This window comes from Cervus canadensis, chromosome 24 (assembly GCF_019320065.1).
Source record: "Cervus canadensis isolate Bull #8, Minnesota chromosome 24, ASM1932006v1, whole genome shotgun sequence".
Classification (NCBI taxonomy): domain Eukaryota; kingdom Metazoa; phylum Chordata; class Mammalia; order Artiodactyla; family Cervidae; genus Cervus; species Cervus canadensis.
In genome coordinates this window covers 29816201-29834658 of record NC_057409.1, presented here as the reverse complement: position 1 = coordinate 29834658, position 18458 = coordinate 29816201, and the positions used below count along the sequence as shown (strand labels likewise).

Sequence of the window (18458 nt, the reverse complement as noted above, 5' to 3'; positions counted from 1 at the left end):
CTGTCCTTCTCAGAACAATCAGTTATGTGGTCTGTGCATCTGGCCCCCTACCTAGACTATTTTGTGGTTCGCTGATTATAATGAACCTTTTAACACCAGTGAATAGATGTGATGGATGATGCTCTAATACACTGAATATCAGAATGGGATGTGGATAAGGGACCTCTCATCCAAACTTTGGTGGCATTTTCCTGCCATTTTTAATAAATGTAAAAATGCAGAAATGGCTGACAAAAGTAATCTAACTCTGGCTGGATTATGCTTTTGATTCCCCCTCTTCTCCTCCTCCTTATATAGGAAATGTTGAGCATTGGGGTGCTTTCCACTGCTTCCAAATCAATCACAGTGTTCACACTCAGTAAATCACAGTCCCAACTATAATTCACCAAAATGCTTTTTCAGAATTACTCAGAGGCTCAATAATACTCATTAGCAGCTAATATAAAAAATGGCCACTGGAAGAGCCATCCGTCTTAGGATAGTAGTTCAGGCAAAGGCTGTCATTTATCTCAAGAAGTCTTCAAAATCAAGATGTCTATTCTGGATTTCAAACCTGTCTGTTGTGGATTTTGAGGTTTTTAATAGGGGCATTAATATATTAACCTAGAATCTGACATGAGTACAGATCGTCGAGACACAAAATGAGTCTTCATATTTATTATACTTTAGTGTTATATTAAAATCTTATCAAGATTCAAAAGTGTTATGTAAGAGGAAAATGGTGGTGTTTTTTTGATCTGAAATGTATGCTTTTTCTCTCTCTCCAGAAAACCTTTAAACACCTTCCAAAAGTGAAAGGGATAGTTGCTCAGTCCTGTCTGACTCTTTGAGACCCCATGGACTATAGCCCACCAGGCTTCTCCTGTCCTGGAACTTTGCACACAAAAATACTGGAATGGATTGTCATTCCCTTCTCCAAGGGATCTTCCCAACCCAGGGATCAAATCTCGGTCTCCTGCATTGCAGGCAGATTCTTTACCATTTGAGCCACCAGGGAAGCCCCCAAAGTTCTACAAAACGAATCATCCCCCCTCCTGCTGCTTGGTCATGACCACCTGGGGCCGTGTGCTTGCTGGCCTCTGACTTGACATTTACTTACTCCTCTCTTTTCTGCAAAGATGTTTCCAACAAAGTGAAAGAAAGTCATTTACTGAGGGTTTTTTTCCCTCTATCCTACAGAGCCAAAAGAGCAGTAGTTCACTCAACTGTCACACGTTGTATATAAGGGACTGGAAAGCTACTCAAATGATTTTGCTGAACCCAGGCATCATTCAGGATGTTTCTCAATTTTCTTCTCGTGATCTCAATGCCTTATGTGAATTTTACTTATTGAAGAGGTGCACATTTTACAGATGTCAGCAGTTAAATCATTTTAAAATGTTCAACAGTTTACATAGTCAACGACAATGGCATCTTTGTTAAAGAAAATAAAGTGACAATAAAAAATCCAATATTTAAATTAAAAAAGTATATGATCAGGTCAGTCATTAAGAGAATTAAAAGGAGTAACATCTATCAGTAACAAATAAAAATCTAAGCAAGCAGTTCAGTTTATAGCCAATGAAATCCACATGTAAATTACTATCACTGTTTTCAAAGCAAAAAGTTAACAAGAAACATTTGCCTGGTAAGAAAACAAGTCTGTGTTTTAATACAGGGAACAAAAATCAGTCACAAAGAGGCTTCCCTGTGTCTCAAATAGGGTATAAACTGGCCATTGTGGATAGAGGCTTTGTGCATTATCAGCCAGGGTCCAAAGAGAAGAACAGAAATCACTGAATATTTAACCCAAGAAATTTAATGCAGGCAACTGTTAACACAGGTGATAAAGAACTGTAAAGCCAACTATGGGTGCTGTAACCCAGAGATTAGAAATAGCAAGAAGCCCCTAGTACCTCCTGGCACCACAGGGGAACAAGAACAGAGCAGAAAGGAGGTAAGAGGAGGGGATAACTAAAGCCTGCCCTCTGGGAGCAGAAACCGTGGAGGACTTGGAGATGCTGCCCCACTTGGCGGGGGTGAGGGGGGGAGGGAGAAAGAGAAATACTCTGGCTTCTCCCTCCCTCCTTACTTCTCACCAATCTCTCACCAGGATCTGAACCTGTAGGGAGCCAGTAGCTGTGGGAGCCTGGAAGATGCAACCTGCGGGGACAGGCCCTACCCCACTCCTCCCCGCAGACCCCAGGCACCCAGGGAAAGGGTGAGCAGAGGACCGAGGGGCCACTGGCACAGTGGGTTATCATGAACCCACAGGAGTGCATGCCCCATTTACACATCAGATATTTGCAGGAGACAGAAATTAACAAAGCATTCTTGAACTTAAATAATAAAGGAATATAAAGTACATAGGACTTTTCTTCATTACTGAACCCTTCCCATGGTGTTCATGACCTTTAAGGAGTCAAATGCACTTCAGGGAATATAAGAACAAAAAGAAGGTATCCTAAATATTTTCCCTCTAAATGACATAAGATGTGCCGATTTATTTCTTTAAATACCCTTTCGACTTCTACTTCTAAAAGAATTTGGATTTATGATCCCAGGAATTTGTCCTGAATGTTGTGCTTCTTGGTCTGGTTTTATTGCTGTCTTTAGTTTTGCAGTCTTTAATGAAATCTGCTTACTGGGGAAAAATAAATCACTGGGGACAACAAGAGAAACTAAGAACCAGGGGTAAAGGATAAGCGTTATGAACCTGAAAGTGACATTCAATTGTTGTCTCGTTTTTAAGCAGGTGGACTGTGGAGTGGACACAGCTCTGTCCTGCCGTTTACCTCTGCCCCACCCTTCCCCCTTTAAGAAACTGTTCTGCTAGACTCTTTGCCCCAAATTTCCTCATGTAGCAGACAGAAGAAGTTGCCTGCCTCCCTTGAAAGAACAGAAAAAGTCAGCAGATATGACAGAGAATACCACAGCTATAATATTATGCATGACCAGTGGCACAGGAAATTGAACTAAGGTATGTAAAAGCGCTGACCACTTCAACAGTACAGATACAGCCCTGGTAGTTGTTTTTCATTATTAATATTTTTCTTACCAGTAACTAAAAAACTCAATTAAAACTTCACCATTTAAGCTCCGTAAATTAAGTCACAGCCCATTTTTTCATGCTTAACGATTTTCTCATTAAGTGCAGTAATTTCTTACAAATTGCACTAATAAAAGTAAGTCTTGCTGGGTGTTTTCCCCCTCTTTTTAAATGCTGCCTTTTCATTGATGTGTTAAATTAAAACCCCAGGCACAAAGAGCGGAGTAAATGCAAAGTCTTTATTGTTCAGACTCCAATCGGCAGACTATGAGATCTCTCTCATTTTATTTTTGTTTTCATTTGAGCTAACTGTGAGGCCTACTTTGTAGCCACAGGAAGAAAGATTTTGAAGGTCTCTTGGTCTTAGCTCACTCTAGAAAACAAGTGATAATGTAAGCTAATGAGAAACTAGAAAAATGGCATTTGGTTCAGCCCACTGCCTTCAAGATCAGTTTATGAGCGGGAACATGACGACAAGACCTTTTCATTCTGGATGAATAATATTTCTCATCTTAAATAACTTGGGTGTAAGACTAGATCTGTCCCCAAGTTAGTTGGAAATTTTTAGGCTTGCTGGTCGGTGGGTGGCAGTTTTATGGTATTCTATGGCCTTTCAACTTTTTATTAAAAATTCTATTTATTTACTCCATTTAACTATTAAAGACCCACCAAATACATCCCATGAAACCTGAAGATGATCAGTTCATATTTACAAGGCTTATAGCAATTAGTTAAAGACCAAAGACTATCCACTCTTTAGTCTAACAAATTCCTTCGTTTCCAGACAGGAGTGTACTTTAAGCAGTGCAAATCGGGGGCATGACGCTAACATAAGGAAGAAACGCAAGGAAGTCCTTTTCATCAAACGAGGAAGTGATATCTTCAGCTCACTTATATAATGTACATGCTATATGCTTGGAAGTACGTGTTGAAGATGGGAGTAGGGAGTGGAGAGGGCAGAGAAAGAGCGTCTTCATAATTTTCTAAGGTCCTAAAACAAATGTTCAATTCTACAATGGCGAAGCATACTAAAATAAGATATTTTACTAAATACTGCAGTGATACAGAAGAATTCAGAATTAAACCATCTAGATTCCATTCTGGATGAGTAGTGGGAAAGAGGCAGAATGCAAGATGACAGTATTTGGTACTGTAGGCATTTTATAGTCTCTGTCCAGCTTCATACCTGAGTGGATGCCATCAAACTAATACGGGAAGTAGGCAGAGGGAACCAAGCAGACGCAGAAAAGAGGGCAGCCAAGAGAAAATGCTGGGACAGGAGACCAATCTGGCAGTGGGATCCAATTAAAAGTTGGTAATTGCATGGAACTGAAATTCATGTATCAGGTGAAGAGATACAGTGAGTGATGAGTCAGACTCCTCAGCAAGGAGAGAAGCAGATTGCCGCTAGCTGGATGTGCTTTTGGGGATGATGGAGGAGGGGGAGGCAGGGCACAGAGCTTTACAATACCTCAAGAATCTGACAAATTCTTAAAGGAATATCAAGAACCAGAAATTTAAAAACCATACTCCATGTATAAATCTTAAAAACTGGTAAATAATGAGGTACTGGGCATATTTGGTATCTTTCCTTAAGGACCCTTCAGACCACTCTTTTTTTTTTTTTCCATTTTTTCCCCTGTTTTTGATTTTTGTGAAGAAAGTTGTATAATATTCTAGAACTCAAAATACAGAGATGCTTCTTCTCTGATGAGGCTAAGATTTACAAATCAATCTGGAAAATCTGAGGGTTAGTCTGGCTGTAATTCAAAAATTCAAATCATGATTATTCCCAAGCACTGTTTTATTAAGGACAATGATGAAAACAAAAAAATTACTACTAGCCAGCAGACTCAGAGAGCAGAAAAACAAATGGAGGTTTTATCTGTATAGACCAGCAGCAGCAGCTTTGATAATGAATCATATTACAATAAAACTACTACCAGGCATTAATATCCCAGGACACACAGTCTCTTAAATCTCCAGAATCTCTCTGCAGCGTTGGGGCCGGGATCTGGCGGGGTGAGAAAAAACAAGGGACATTCATACAGAAGGGCAGCAAAGTGAACGTCACAGGACTATTAGCAGGTGTCCAGTGTGGTCTGAGCACAGGGTACACAGAGGGGACCTGTAGAAGATTGGTCTAGAATGGCAGGATGCGACCAGGCTGTGTGAAGTCTCGACTGGAGGACTAATTTCAAAGACACGGAGAGTGATTAAGAAGGGTTGAACCATAATCAAATCTGTGCTGTAAGAAGCTAAATCTGTACCAACACATAGGATGAGTTGAACAAGAAGAATTTTGAGGGTAACTAATTTAGGATGCTATAACTGTCCAATGGTGAAATGATGGAAGCCTAAATTGTAGTAGTGGTATTTAGAATGGAAATGAAAAGAGATATGAAACAACTGGATTAGAAAGTGATTAAAAATTAGAAGAAACTTAGATCTAGGTACAAAGCGGTTAGAAACACTCATCAACAATAAATTCAAGAGGCAAAATAACAGCAGAAACAAAAATCCCTTATTTCTGCAGGAAGTCCTATTAACGCTCATGGCACTAGGACACCCCATCACTTTGGCTGCTGCCTCACTTGGGATACCTTTCTCTGGGCCCTCTCCTATCCAGCCTTTTATTGCTCAGGTCTGCCAGCCTCTTCCACGAATTCTTCCTCACACCGGTCAACCCACCTGCACCTATACCCGTACTCTGCTTCCTTCCTATTGTTTTGGATAAACTATCTGTGTGTGCAACTATCTAAATTACTCCTTCCACCTGTGCCCTAAAACTCACACCTCTCCCCTACTCAAGAATCTCATTATTCTCATGTCTTTACAGATCATTTCTATGGTGACTTCTCCTAGATTTATATTTACAACCCAGGCCTTTTTCTTAAAGTCAGGACCTGTATAACCAACTTAATATGTCTTTATATTCTCAATAAATGTCAACACCTTCCAGTTGTTCAGGCCCAAATACTTAAGAGTCACCCTTGACTTGTTTCCTTCTCTCACATCCTATTTTCAGACTATCAGCAAAACCTGCCAAGAATATATATATATATGTATATAAATATATCTCAAGAGTTTGACCTCTTTTCACTACTTCTCACTTGGATCACTGCAGTGGCTTTCTAACTCATCTCCCTACTTCGACCTTGCCCAGTCTCAACAGGGCAGCCAGAGTGCCTTTTAAAACATAATCAATCAGCTCATCTTCTACTCAGAACTCTTCAGCAATTTCCCATTTCACTCAGAGTAAAAGCAAAAGGTTAGGAGGCCCTACATGACACGTGCCCCAGATGCCGCTCTGATCTCCTCTGCTTCTTTCCTCCAGCCACACTGGCTTCCCCGATACTCCTGGGCAATGCTCCCTCTTGGCTGCAGTGTTCCCCAGATAGCTACCACACTTTACCTTCCACATTCCTCAATGCTCTGTTCAAATGACAACCAAGCAGCAAGCCTTCCTTGGTCCTCTACGTAAAATCACAAGCCTGTAGCAACCCCAGCACCCACTTTCCCACCAGTATCCTGTTTTAATTTTTCTCTATAGTGATGGTGCTATTAGGAGTTGAACAGGGTTCCCTCCAAATTCATATTCTTCCCAGAACTTCAGAATGTGACCTTATTTGGAAATAGGGTCCTTGCAGAGTAATCAAGTCAAGATGAGTTCATAACGGGGAGGTGGTGCTGTCCAGTAAGACGGTGTTCATGTAAGAAGAGGGAAATCTGGATGCAGATACACAGAACTCCAGCTGAAGATGAGGCAGACTGGAGGGATGCATCCACAAGCTAAGGAACACCAAGGATTGCCAGCTGTCACCAAAAGCTAGGAGACTGGTGTGGAATGGACTCTCCCAAGAGTCCTTAGAATCAGCCTGATGGACACCTTGATTTTGGACTTCTAACTTCCAGAACTGAGAGAAAATAAACTTGTTATCCTAAGCCAGCCAGCTGGTGTACCTCATTACAGCAGCCCTAGGAAACGAATCCAAGTGCTTACCACCACTTGACATAGATTTTATTCATTTACTGTCTGTATCTTGCCAAAATGACTAGCACATAATAGGCATTCAACCACCATTTGCTGAATGGATGAATAAATGATCGAGGCCTCCTGAGTTACTCCCCTAAAAGCTTCATGTCTAAAAGACATGAAGATGTCTTTTTGTGTTCCTTCAACTTAAATCCATACATTGCGTATTCAGTATTGGCTATCACTGGGGGGAATGGACAGCCGAGATTCTTATCACCACTCTTTCATTTTTATAGAGAAAGAAATAATTAAAACAAAGATCCCTTAAAAGAGAAAATGCAGAGACAAAGAGTAACAGCCTACAAATGATGTATACAGGAGTCAGATATATCATTTCCACATTACTATAACTATATATGCAGGCATCTTTGTTGCTGTCATTTACTAAGAATGAATTAGCCTCACCCCATCTTGTTGTAAGCTCTTTTTTACCCTCTTAGGTCAAGATGCTTGACCCCACTGCCTATGACTATAGCCTCAATTTACCATACCGTAAAAGAATAAATCATCTTGACTATAATATAGAACAGTAACAGGGATTAACGGGGTTATTCTTACAAAGAGAGAGTGAGAAAGCAAGACAGAGAATGCTGGTTATAAGGAGGGTTTGGAAGAGAGGGGGACAATGAATGAAGAGATTTCTTCTTTTCATGTGCTACTTACTGTATTATTATTTGACTTTTTTTCAATGAGTATATACTTATTTTTTAATGAGAGGTCTAAGAAGCAATTAAATCATCTTGAAACTGTAAGAGACTATTAGATAAGTAAACAATAAACAATTATTTCTATTTCTAATGAGTTCTAAATGGAAACATATTTTTCATGGATTGGCATTTATGGGTGGCAGTTACTCTGGACACTTCTATTTCACTGATCCTTTAATTTATTTTGTTTTCTTTCTCCACCACTTACTTCTTTCTGTTTATTACTCATTTACTTAAATGGCAGTATGAAAAAGGACCTTAGAAAATATTTAATTTCGCCCACCAGCCTTCAGGTTAGTCTACCAATTTGAATCAGATTTGTAGAAGGCAAATTTTATCTTTATAGATTCAATCTCCTCTATAATTCCTTATATTTAAAATTCCAATGTGTAAGTGGCTTCATTAATTGTGGGATAAGCCAACCTATGTGTGAGACAAATAATGAATCAAACAAAATACACCCATACTTGAGAAAAATGGCACAAAGAAGAAACAAATGAAAGGCGGAAACAATGAAAGCTTTGAATTTTCCGAATCTGTAAACACTAAAGTGAGACTTGCTAACAAGTTCCTAAAATTGCCACGGTTTTCCCTGTACTGTGTAAGCTTGTCCTTTACTAATGTAAGGGACTTCCCTGGTGACTGAGACAGTAAAGAATCTGCAATGCGGGAGACCCAGGTTCAATCCCTAGCTTGGGAAGATCCCCTGGAGAAGGGAATGGTTACCCACTCCAGTATTCTTGCCTGGAGAATCCCATGGACAGATGAGACTGGTGAACTACAGTTCATGGGGTCACAAAGAGCTGGACACAACTAAGTGACCAATACTTTACTAATGTAAATGAATTCCTCCCAAGAAGCAGAGAATTCTGAAATACAAACAATCGTGTGATATATATATCTACGTTTATTTTTTTTAAACTCCAATACCTGAAGACCTTTATTTAAAATACACCCTATTACTTGAATTGACAATGTTTCTTTATTGGTACTCTATAGACATTCACTTGGGGTTCTAGACAGTTGTTTAGCTAGATGAGGCAAAAATATAAAGGTCTCACTAGCCCACAAGGTCTCAAGGTAAATAACCTTCCATACTCAAAACATCATGGAAAACAACTAGATAGAAAATCAACAAAGGTACACGTTTGAACAAACTATCATCCAAAGTGATCAACTTGACATTTACAGAAGCCTCAACCTAGCAACAACAGAATAGATATTCTTTTAAAGGACATATGAAACGTCTGTCAAAAGAATCTAAATGCTAAGCCATAAAATAAGTCTCAATAAATGTAAAAAGTTGAAGCCACTTGAAATGTTCTCTGGTCAAAACAGAATTAAATTAAAACTCAACAACAGAAATAAAATTGGGAACTTCCTAGTATTTGGAAATTAAACAACACAGTTCTAAATAATCCAAAGATCAAAGTAACCACAAAAGGAATTAGATAGTATTTTAATTGAGTGAGAATGAAAAGTTTATGGTGCACAGTTGGCTAGAGAGAAATGTACAGATTTAAATATCTATGTTAGAAAAAGTTTCAAATCAATAATCTAAACTTATACCACAAATTAAAAAAAGAACAAATTAAATCCTAAGTGAGAAAAAGGAAGGGAAAATCAAGATCAGAGCAGAAATCAATGAAATTTTAAAAAAAAATTATGAAGGAAATCAGTAAAACTAAAAGTTAGATCTTCTATAAAAGAGAAACTTTATTTAGACTAACCGAGAGAAGATACAAATTACTAAAAATCAGGAATAAAAGCAGTCATATACCTAACAACCACAGAACTTAAAATTTATAAGGGAAAAATAATGTGAACAATGCTATGCCAACAATTAGACAATGTAGATGAAATGGACAAATTTATATAAAGATACAAATTACCACCAGTGATTCAAGAAGAAATAGGAAATCTGACTAAATTTATCATAAGTAAAATAACTGAATTAGTATTAAAAACTTTCCCACAAAGAAACCAGGCCCAGAAGGCTTCACTGACAAATTTTATCATATATTTAATGAAGAAACCATACCAATTCTGAAAAGGAGGAAAGAATATTTCCCAACTCATTCTATGAGGCCTGCTTTCCCAGATACTGAAGCCAGACAAAGATACCACAAGAAAACTACAGGAAAGTATCACTTATGAACATACACACAATAATCCTACCAAAATATGAGCAAAATGAATTCAGAAACATTCAAAAAGGATTATTTACCATGACTGACTGGAATTTACTCCTGTAGTGGAAGACTGGTTTAACAACTGAAAATCAATTAACATAGTATACCATATAAATAGACAAATAAAACCCATGTAACCATCTCATAGATGTCGAACATGCACCTGACGAAACTCAACACTCATTCACAGCAAAACTCTCTGTCCCCTAGGAGTAGAAGAAAACTTTTTCAAGCTGATTAAGGGGATCTGAGAAAACTTACAACTAACATTATACTAATGGTGAAGGACTAAAAAGCCAACACTGTACTGAATGTTCCAGCCAGTAAAATTAAAAAAAAAAAAGAAACTGAAAGCAATACAAGTCACATAGGAAGAAGTAAAACTGCCTTTATTTGCACAGTATGATCCTGTAAGTAGAAAATCCTAAGGAGTATATAAACATACAAATATCCATAGCAGCATTGTTCTTAATAGCTAAAAACTGGAAACAATCCAAATATCCAGCAATTGGTGAATGGATAAACAAAATGTGGCATATTCATTAAAATGGAATACTATTCAGCACAAAAAAGAATTCAATTATTGATACATTCTACAACATAGACAAAAGTCAGAAACCTTATGCTAAATAAAAGAAGCCAGACACAAAAGCCTGCCTACTGAGTGATTCCATTACGGAATTTTCAGAAAAGACAAATCTATAGAGACAGAAAGTGGTTGGCTGAGGTGGTGGTGAGAGAGAACGGACTACAAACTGTCAGGGGGAACTCTGTGGAGTTAAGGGAAAAGTTTTTCAACTGGGTTGCGGTGATGATTGCATAACCTTTTTCATTTATAAAGAATCACAAAATTTTACTTAGAATGAGTACTTTTATAGCAGAAAATGACACTGCAACAAACTGTTTAAAAATTGGCAATAAATAAGTGCAATTCAACTAAAGATTTGTGGAGATTTACCACAGCTAGAAGGGAGACACTAGGTGTTCTACTACAGAATAACCACTAAAAAGCTCAAACAATAAATCTTGTCCTTAATGTCCCAAGGGAACTCTACTAGATTCCAAGGGCAAGAGAATTATAGTTTGATAGTTCCCATATGAGAAATGGCTCCTGACTCCAATGGCCTACCAGTGAAACACTGTACAGTGACCATCCTGAGTGTTATGGCTGCATCTCATTACTGCTAAAAGACAAAGAGATAAAATACAGGATTTCAGCAGCTTAATCTGACAAAGGAAAAGAAAATGAGCCTATATTAGCCAGCTCAGTCTGACATAACAAAATATCATGGACCAGCTGGCTTCAACAACAGAAATTTATTTCCTCACAGTTGGAAGCTGGTGTCAGGTTTGGGTGGGGGCTCTCTTTCTGGCTTGCAAACAGTCACCTTCACATCAGAGAGAAAAGAAAGAGAAGAAGAGAGAAGAGAATGCAAACTAGTGTCTCTTTTTATAAGGGTTACTAATCTCATTATGAGGGCTCCACCATCATGACCTCATCTAAATCTAATGACCTCCCAAAGGCTCCATCTCCAAATACCATCACATGAGGGGTCAGGGCTTTAAAAAATTTGGGGAGGACACAGTTCAGTCTACAGCAAGGCCTTTAATCATAACTGTTAACTAAAAGTTTTTTTTTCCCAACTGTCCAGAAGGAATTGCAAAAAAAAAAAAGTTGATTTTTTTCCTCTATATCCAAGGATATCTATGCTGCTAATATTCTCAAGCTCTACTGGAACTGTGTTCTCTAACTGAACCAAATTCCCTTCCCTTTTCTGGCCCAAGAAACAAGTATGCCATTTTTTAAAGTTTTATGTAGACATGGAAACAGACAGGACTAATAATACCTAATTATACTTACCACTTCTTTCTGTGTCAGCATATTTTTTGCCCTGGGCTTGCAATTTGAAGGTGGGGTGGGGTAGAGGGAACCAAAACATTTTTACTGCATTTAAGCTGTTTCTGGGTTCCTCTTAACACATTTCAACCTATTAGTGACTATTCTAACGAAAGATTAACATCCTTTCCTAAACATTTCCATTGGTTAAGAGCTTCTGCTAATTGCTACAAGCAGTCATTTTCAGTCAGTCATTGATTGCAGCAGTTTGCAGATCAGCAAAATCAGATATCAGTTTCCTTTCTCAACCAGCTGGACTTACAAAGCAGTCATGAAGACAGCTCAATTCAAGGACAACTAGGAGAACCAAGTACAATGCCCTGCATGACAGTGATCTACTATGCACCGTGAATTACAGGCAATGAAGAAAAAGAACCAAACTGCCCTAAGTACTTCAACAGCTCTCTGCTTCACAAATCACTCTCATTAGCACGTCTTGCAAGGGTGAACACCAACAGCAAGCTGGATACCACACCCTTTTTCCAGAGAACCCATGATTAATTCTGTTTCCAGCAGAGCCAACTGTGAGCACCTGCCTGGCTGCACTGCTGGCACGGGTCATCAATGCAAGCCAGGGGGTCACCACATTACATGCAGGCTTGAATGAACTCTGTGTTCTTCTAGCTGTTCTGACACAGGGAAACCATTCATGTGAGTTCCACATTTTCAGCCAGAGAAAAAAACATTCTTTCTATTTTTAACATAAAAAAAGAAAAAAAAAAATACTCAGCAAGTTTAAGACAAGCAACTTTACCACCTGGCATGAGAAAACAAAACATTGGGAGACTGAAAATGCTGTGTGTATCACACATAGGTGTCCTTTAATGCTCTCAGGAAGAAATCTTGGTGCTTACTGAGAGAGTTTACCTATTAGCAAACAGTTTTTGATTTGCATGCTCTCATTTTTAACATACAGCTAGGCTACAATTTACAAGAGTCATACTCCATAATTAGAGATACTCTGATCCACAGATTGACAGGAATTTGAAAAGATGTTAGAAGCTGAGTAAGAATGGACAGGAGACTTTTAGGACAAATGTGAAAACTGAAAACACTTACTTATAAAGTGGTTGTGTGTATATGCTAGTCTTTGACTTCTATGTCATGTCTCTTTCTATTTTTTCTTTTTGTCTTCAATGATTTCATTGGAATTATTTGGTTAATGAGTTTTATTACATTAAACTGTAAACTTCAGAGCAGTTGTGTACAATCTAATGCAATGTAAGCAACGAATGGAGATGTTTAAGGCCACAAAAGGCAACAACTGGCTCTTGAATCTGATCCACACATTTGCAATAATCTGTGGAAAGTCATCTCAACCATTCTGGGCCTAAAACCATGGGCCACATGGAAGATGAACAAGACCCTAAGAGTCACTGATACACAATTATCACATCAAATAATAGCATATCTTTCTATTAGGGGTCCTTTACAATTCCAAATAAACTTTAATTTTAAAATTCACATTGATAAGCGAGGTATAAATTAAGCATGGATCATCAAGTTTTAGAGTTTAACAATTTAAAACTAGTCAAAAAGAAGGTCAATGAAGGACAAGTAAAATATTTAATAAAAAAATATAAAAGCATAGACTAAATCTCTAGAATCTGTAATCATGTATTTTCTCTCTCATGATTACATGGATCTCTGTTGCTTTGGGGAAAGCTAATAAAGTATGTCAAATTGTTAAAGAAACTTTTAAAGGGCTAACAATACTAAAAATTTTAGTTCTGTTTGTATTTAGTATCCTTTTTTCAGGATGTTTAAGGTACTTAACAGAAGCTATTTTTCTGTTATTTTCTCTGTGCAAAACAGATAAAGGCCATATTTTTTATTTTCTTATGTTTATCTAGAAAGGGGTATGATAGGTTATATAATTCATAGCGAAGATTAATAAACCATTAACAAAGGAAAATACATAAAACACACACATATGGGAATTTTTTCCCAGATCCCTTAAGAAACTTGGATTGAGAACCCAGAGGTTAGACTAGATTCATGGTAGAAAATCATATGGGTCAGTGCTCTACTCACAGAGTTGAAAGAAATTATTTATTTGACTTTGCTGAATAATATAATTTCATTACTAGTTGCATTGATAACATTCTGCCTAGTTTTGGGCAATCCTGCAGAAGTAAATTTTAAGAAACGTCCTTTAAAGTTGGAAGGATGTTGTTTGACATATGAGACTAAGAGGTTGGAGAACGAAGATGGCAGACTAGAGGATGAGACATGATCCAAACAAAGTGAGAGGAAAAGATGTGAGAATCATGAAATACCTCAATGGCCACAGAATTGAGTGATCATCATCTATCAAACGGCTGTGCACGTTACACTCACTGCAAATAAATCTAATGTTAGATATCAGACCCCAAATAGGAGTCCATATCACTCCAACTTAGGATGTTTTAGATATCAGACCCCAAATAGTAGTCCATACCACTCCTACTTAGGATGTCTTTTCTTGACAGGTTTGTGTTTTAACCAATCATGCTCCTGTGAATTCAGTTTGGTGGAACAGGGCTCCGCTACCTTGTCACTACTCAGGGGTCTCTGAGAACTGTGGACTCAGGTTCCCTCAATAACTCACAAGTGCACATAACAGACATCACAGATGATGGAATTGATGGGTTTATGGATACTGTGTGAGGGAAACAAACCCACCTTCACAACTGAGAGATGATTATTTTATACAGAGAATAAAGAACAAGAATTTTCTATTGTAAAACTGTAGTAACAGAATGGCAGGTGGCTAGCCAGGAAGGGGGAAAGTTGGACCAGAAAGAGAAGGGCACATAAGAATTAAAGACATCTCATAGAAGCATCAACAGCCAGAATGAACATGTTCCTGGGGTTCGGTGTTACTTGCTCTATGTCAGTAAGCTTAGGACAAGGAACACCGCTTACACTAAAAACCAGAAAAGAAAATGTGTGTTGCTGACTGCTCATGTCAAGGGGACAGGATCACAAAACTCTATTTGAGTTGAAAGTTTTGGATGACTCTGCTATTGGTTCAAGGGCAAAGGAATTACACCCGTACTTTAGTTTATAACAGAAGTTAAAGGGCCAAGTTCTAACAAAGGGTAAAACTACCCATTATTAATCACACTTTTGGCCACTCCATTTAAAAAATAGATATACAGGAGAGAAGAGAAGGACTTCAGCCTCCCCTGCCCAAGGCAGAGATCTCTAGAAGATCAAAACCAGGGAGGTAGCTTTAAGTTTGGGGGAGTTCTTCAGGCTTACAAGTGAGTCTTGGCTCACCAAGACATTTTCAAGTAGAAGAACACGGGAGGTAGAAAAGGAATGAAGACATAAAATTTCTGAAGCTTGAAGCAAGAAAGGGAAGCCAAATGAGGACCATGAGACAGAACTAACTGCTAACAAGTGGGCAGTCCCATTTTTTGGCAGCTCGGCAGAAAGTCTGCTTTTGTGAGGTCACTGGAGATCTCTGACTGACCAAGTTCCAGAATGAGGTCCAGAGGGACATCCACCATCACAACACTTCAGTGTGCTAGGACAGTCACCTTCAACAGGGAAGAACAGTCTACCGATCAAAATCTTAGCTGTGGGCACAGGTGTGAGATGCTTGACCTTGTAATGTTTAAACAAATAAACAAACAAAAAAAGGGCACAGGAAAGGAAGGCATTAGGAATCAGGAAAAATAGTACTGCTAAATAGAAAAATCCAGTATCTGAAGGACACATGGATTTGAATCCCTGTGTGATTTTGGGGGGAAGTTCATTTCTTCCAGTTTTACAGATTGTCCTCCTATAAAATGGGAATAATGATAATACCTATTGTGACCTATGGGCTTCCCAGGCGGCTCAGTGGTAAAGAATCTACCTGCCAATGTAGGAGATGCAGGTTTTGATCCCTGGATCAGGAAGATCCCCGGGAGGAGGACATGACAACCCACTCTAGCAGTCTTGCCTGGGAAATCCCACGGAGAGAGGAGCCCGACAGGCCAGAGTCCATGGGGTCACAAAGAGTCAGACACGACTGAGCATGCACACATTGCGATCTATATGCCATCGAGGGGTCACCTGCCACTGTTGTTTTCACAAGACTGCTTTAATCCCCAATTAGCTTAGGAAAAACAGTGTTTTCCTAAGATATAAGCAAATTCTCAAGAATTTACTCTCTCAAGACCTCTTTAGACTCTGGCATCTGGTGTTCTCAGGAGCTTTCTCTGCTCTGTCTGAAGTTAACTCCAGACCCAAAACTCTGCCTCCTCACCAACTTCCCCAGGCACAGCACTCAAGCCAAGCATTCCAGAGTTTTACCAACACTGAAGAATATCCTCAGTCATGAGTTGAAAATACTGTAGAACACTGTGCCCTTATGCAAATCCATTCACTTCCTCTCCTCTTACCTGTTTCTCCTCATTCCCTCCTCTCCTGAAATAGCTTATTTTTCCACTTCTATGGTGCCAGCAGCTTCCCTCTTCTCTGAACCCTACCACTGGCCCCTAACCTTACTTTTTGTCTCAATTATCCCACAAAGCAATCCTGCAGTCATGAGAGCAAGTAGAGAAAATATTAGAGCTTCAAAAACTGGTACCAGAATTGTCTGAAAAAAATATTTTTATTGGGAAAATCCTTTGATAAGTACTTGTCCCCCAGGGGAACACAGATTCAGTTTCTACCTCAAGTCTCCATTCAGCTCACAGGCCCTGACCCTGGGTAGCAATAATGAATACAATACTGTTACATACACCAGGCTGTAGGATTACAATTGCCAGTGGCCACTTGTTAAAGGCAAATGAACAGGAACCGGAATGCAATCAAGTGAATGAATGTCAGTCCGAGACCCTCCATCCATCCCTTCAAGTTGCTTTAGTATCAGCTCAAGACTAAATGGAAATCTAGGTTTCATCTGATAAGAAAAATGTGAGGATGTAATCAATTTCAGAAGGATCCAATCCAAGGGCAGGAATAAGGTCTTTCTGAGATTATTGTCATGAGGCTCAAACTCTTAGGAGCAAACAAGAATTCTGTCTCAGAAAATGGGAGGATATGACACAAAAATATTTTATTCCCAGAGAACTTCAGTGAAGTGGAACTAAAAGCTCCAGGATTCCAGCCCACTGTTTTCCTAACAGAGAGACCTATGAATTGGCTCTTCTCTGTTTAAAAGACCAGTGCTAAATTTACCTTCCTGTGCTCACACTGTGGCCCTGGTGAGCTTACCAACAAGGGACAGTCACAAAGATCTACCAGGAAAGAAAATCGTTCTATAAAACAGTGTAACAAAAGGTGACAACTATTAGTCTAGACTTAAATCACATTAACCTAACTAAACACCTTTCCTCAAGTGCAAAGCCCACGGCATCTCTTACCTTCCTCAAAGCTGGCCTTCTTCTGCCTCACTAGAACACGGAAGTTCTCAGCAGGATTCACGCTTCCAACCTAGAACACACCCACAGACAGTAAACCTGCAGATCACTTCTCTTTTCGGAAGTACCCCAGGCAAGACGAGACAGCTTAAAGTAGAGTGTTCTTATAAAACAGGCAAAGACAAAGTGAGGCCCTTCCTGTTCATTTTCATTTCCATGGTTTGTTAAGAACTAGCAGATTCCTGTGGTCAAAGGGCTGCCGTCTGTCTGTACTTCCACTCACCTCTCCTCATGCAAACTGACTTCATTCCCGAGGGGTCAGAAGGCTGATGCCCGAGGCACCAGGCAGCCTAGCTTACCAGGCAGACTACCTGTCCATCCTGACACCCAACCAATTAGGAAGGGGAGGATGCTGTGGCGCAGGGTCAGTTCAGAGTATCCCTGTCCCACTAGGATGACACAGGAACTGAGAGCCTGATGCCCTGATGTGCTGAACTGTCCTTTCTGGGGACTGCTGCTGATCAAACCCGTGGCACTGAAGTCTTGGTAGACTATTCAAACATGCCCAAAATAAACATGGCCCCCAAATAAAAACAAATCAGTGCTAGGTGGGAGAGTTTCAAACACAAAAATCTCTGCCACACTATATGGCACTTTCTGATCATGCCCATGTCTTTCATCATCTGATTTTAACCTTAATAGGGGTTAAGTTGAGCTCAAGGAGAAGACAATAGGCTTCTATAAAGGCTGGTAAATGCTGGTACAAAAGTACTCAGATTTCCAGTCTACTCTAGTATAGCATCAGAAGAGCTCTGAGAATAAAAAAGGTCATGACTTTTTTTTTTCCTTTACTATGAAGATATTGGACTAAAATCCAAATAATTTTTTAGACATTCAGTTTTTCTGGAGCATTGCTTTTTCAGGAGGGGAAAAGGCATGCCCTAATACTAGCTACCCTTTCTAGTCTATTTGGCTAGTAGTAAAGAACAATTTTTAAGATCCATTGATTCAAAATAATGTCACTTAAAATAAGGCAATATGTTCAAGTTCCAAAAACCATTCCATTAAATAAAGAAGATCTCAAGTGTCAAAGGATACATGGTTTGGGGAAATCCTAAACTAGTGAGCTGTACATCAGAAAAGAAACGAGACATTCTTAAAGCTTATATACTCGGAGATAAGACTCCTATCACTAAGCCCCCACTTATCCTACCATTGTGACTAAACAGAAAGATGCAAAATGAAGTCAGCAGAAAAAC

At 39.0% G+C, this 18458-nt stretch overlaps 1 protein-coding gene across 2 annotated transcripts in view; it reads right to left on the bottom strand.

The window, feature by feature from the left end:
- XRCC5 (X-ray repair cross complementing 5) overlaps positions 1 to 18458 on the bottom strand; it is an 80658-nt gene that overhangs the window by 18118 nt on the left and 44082 nt on the right. For both annotated transcript variants that reach the window (XM_043445088.1, XM_043445087.1), the window contains exon 16: positions 17203 to 17272. In XM_043445088.1, coding sequence (XP_043301023.1) covers positions 17203 to 17272 — 70 coding nt within the window. The remainder of the gene's footprint in view (positions 1 to 17202; positions 17273 to 18458) is intronic.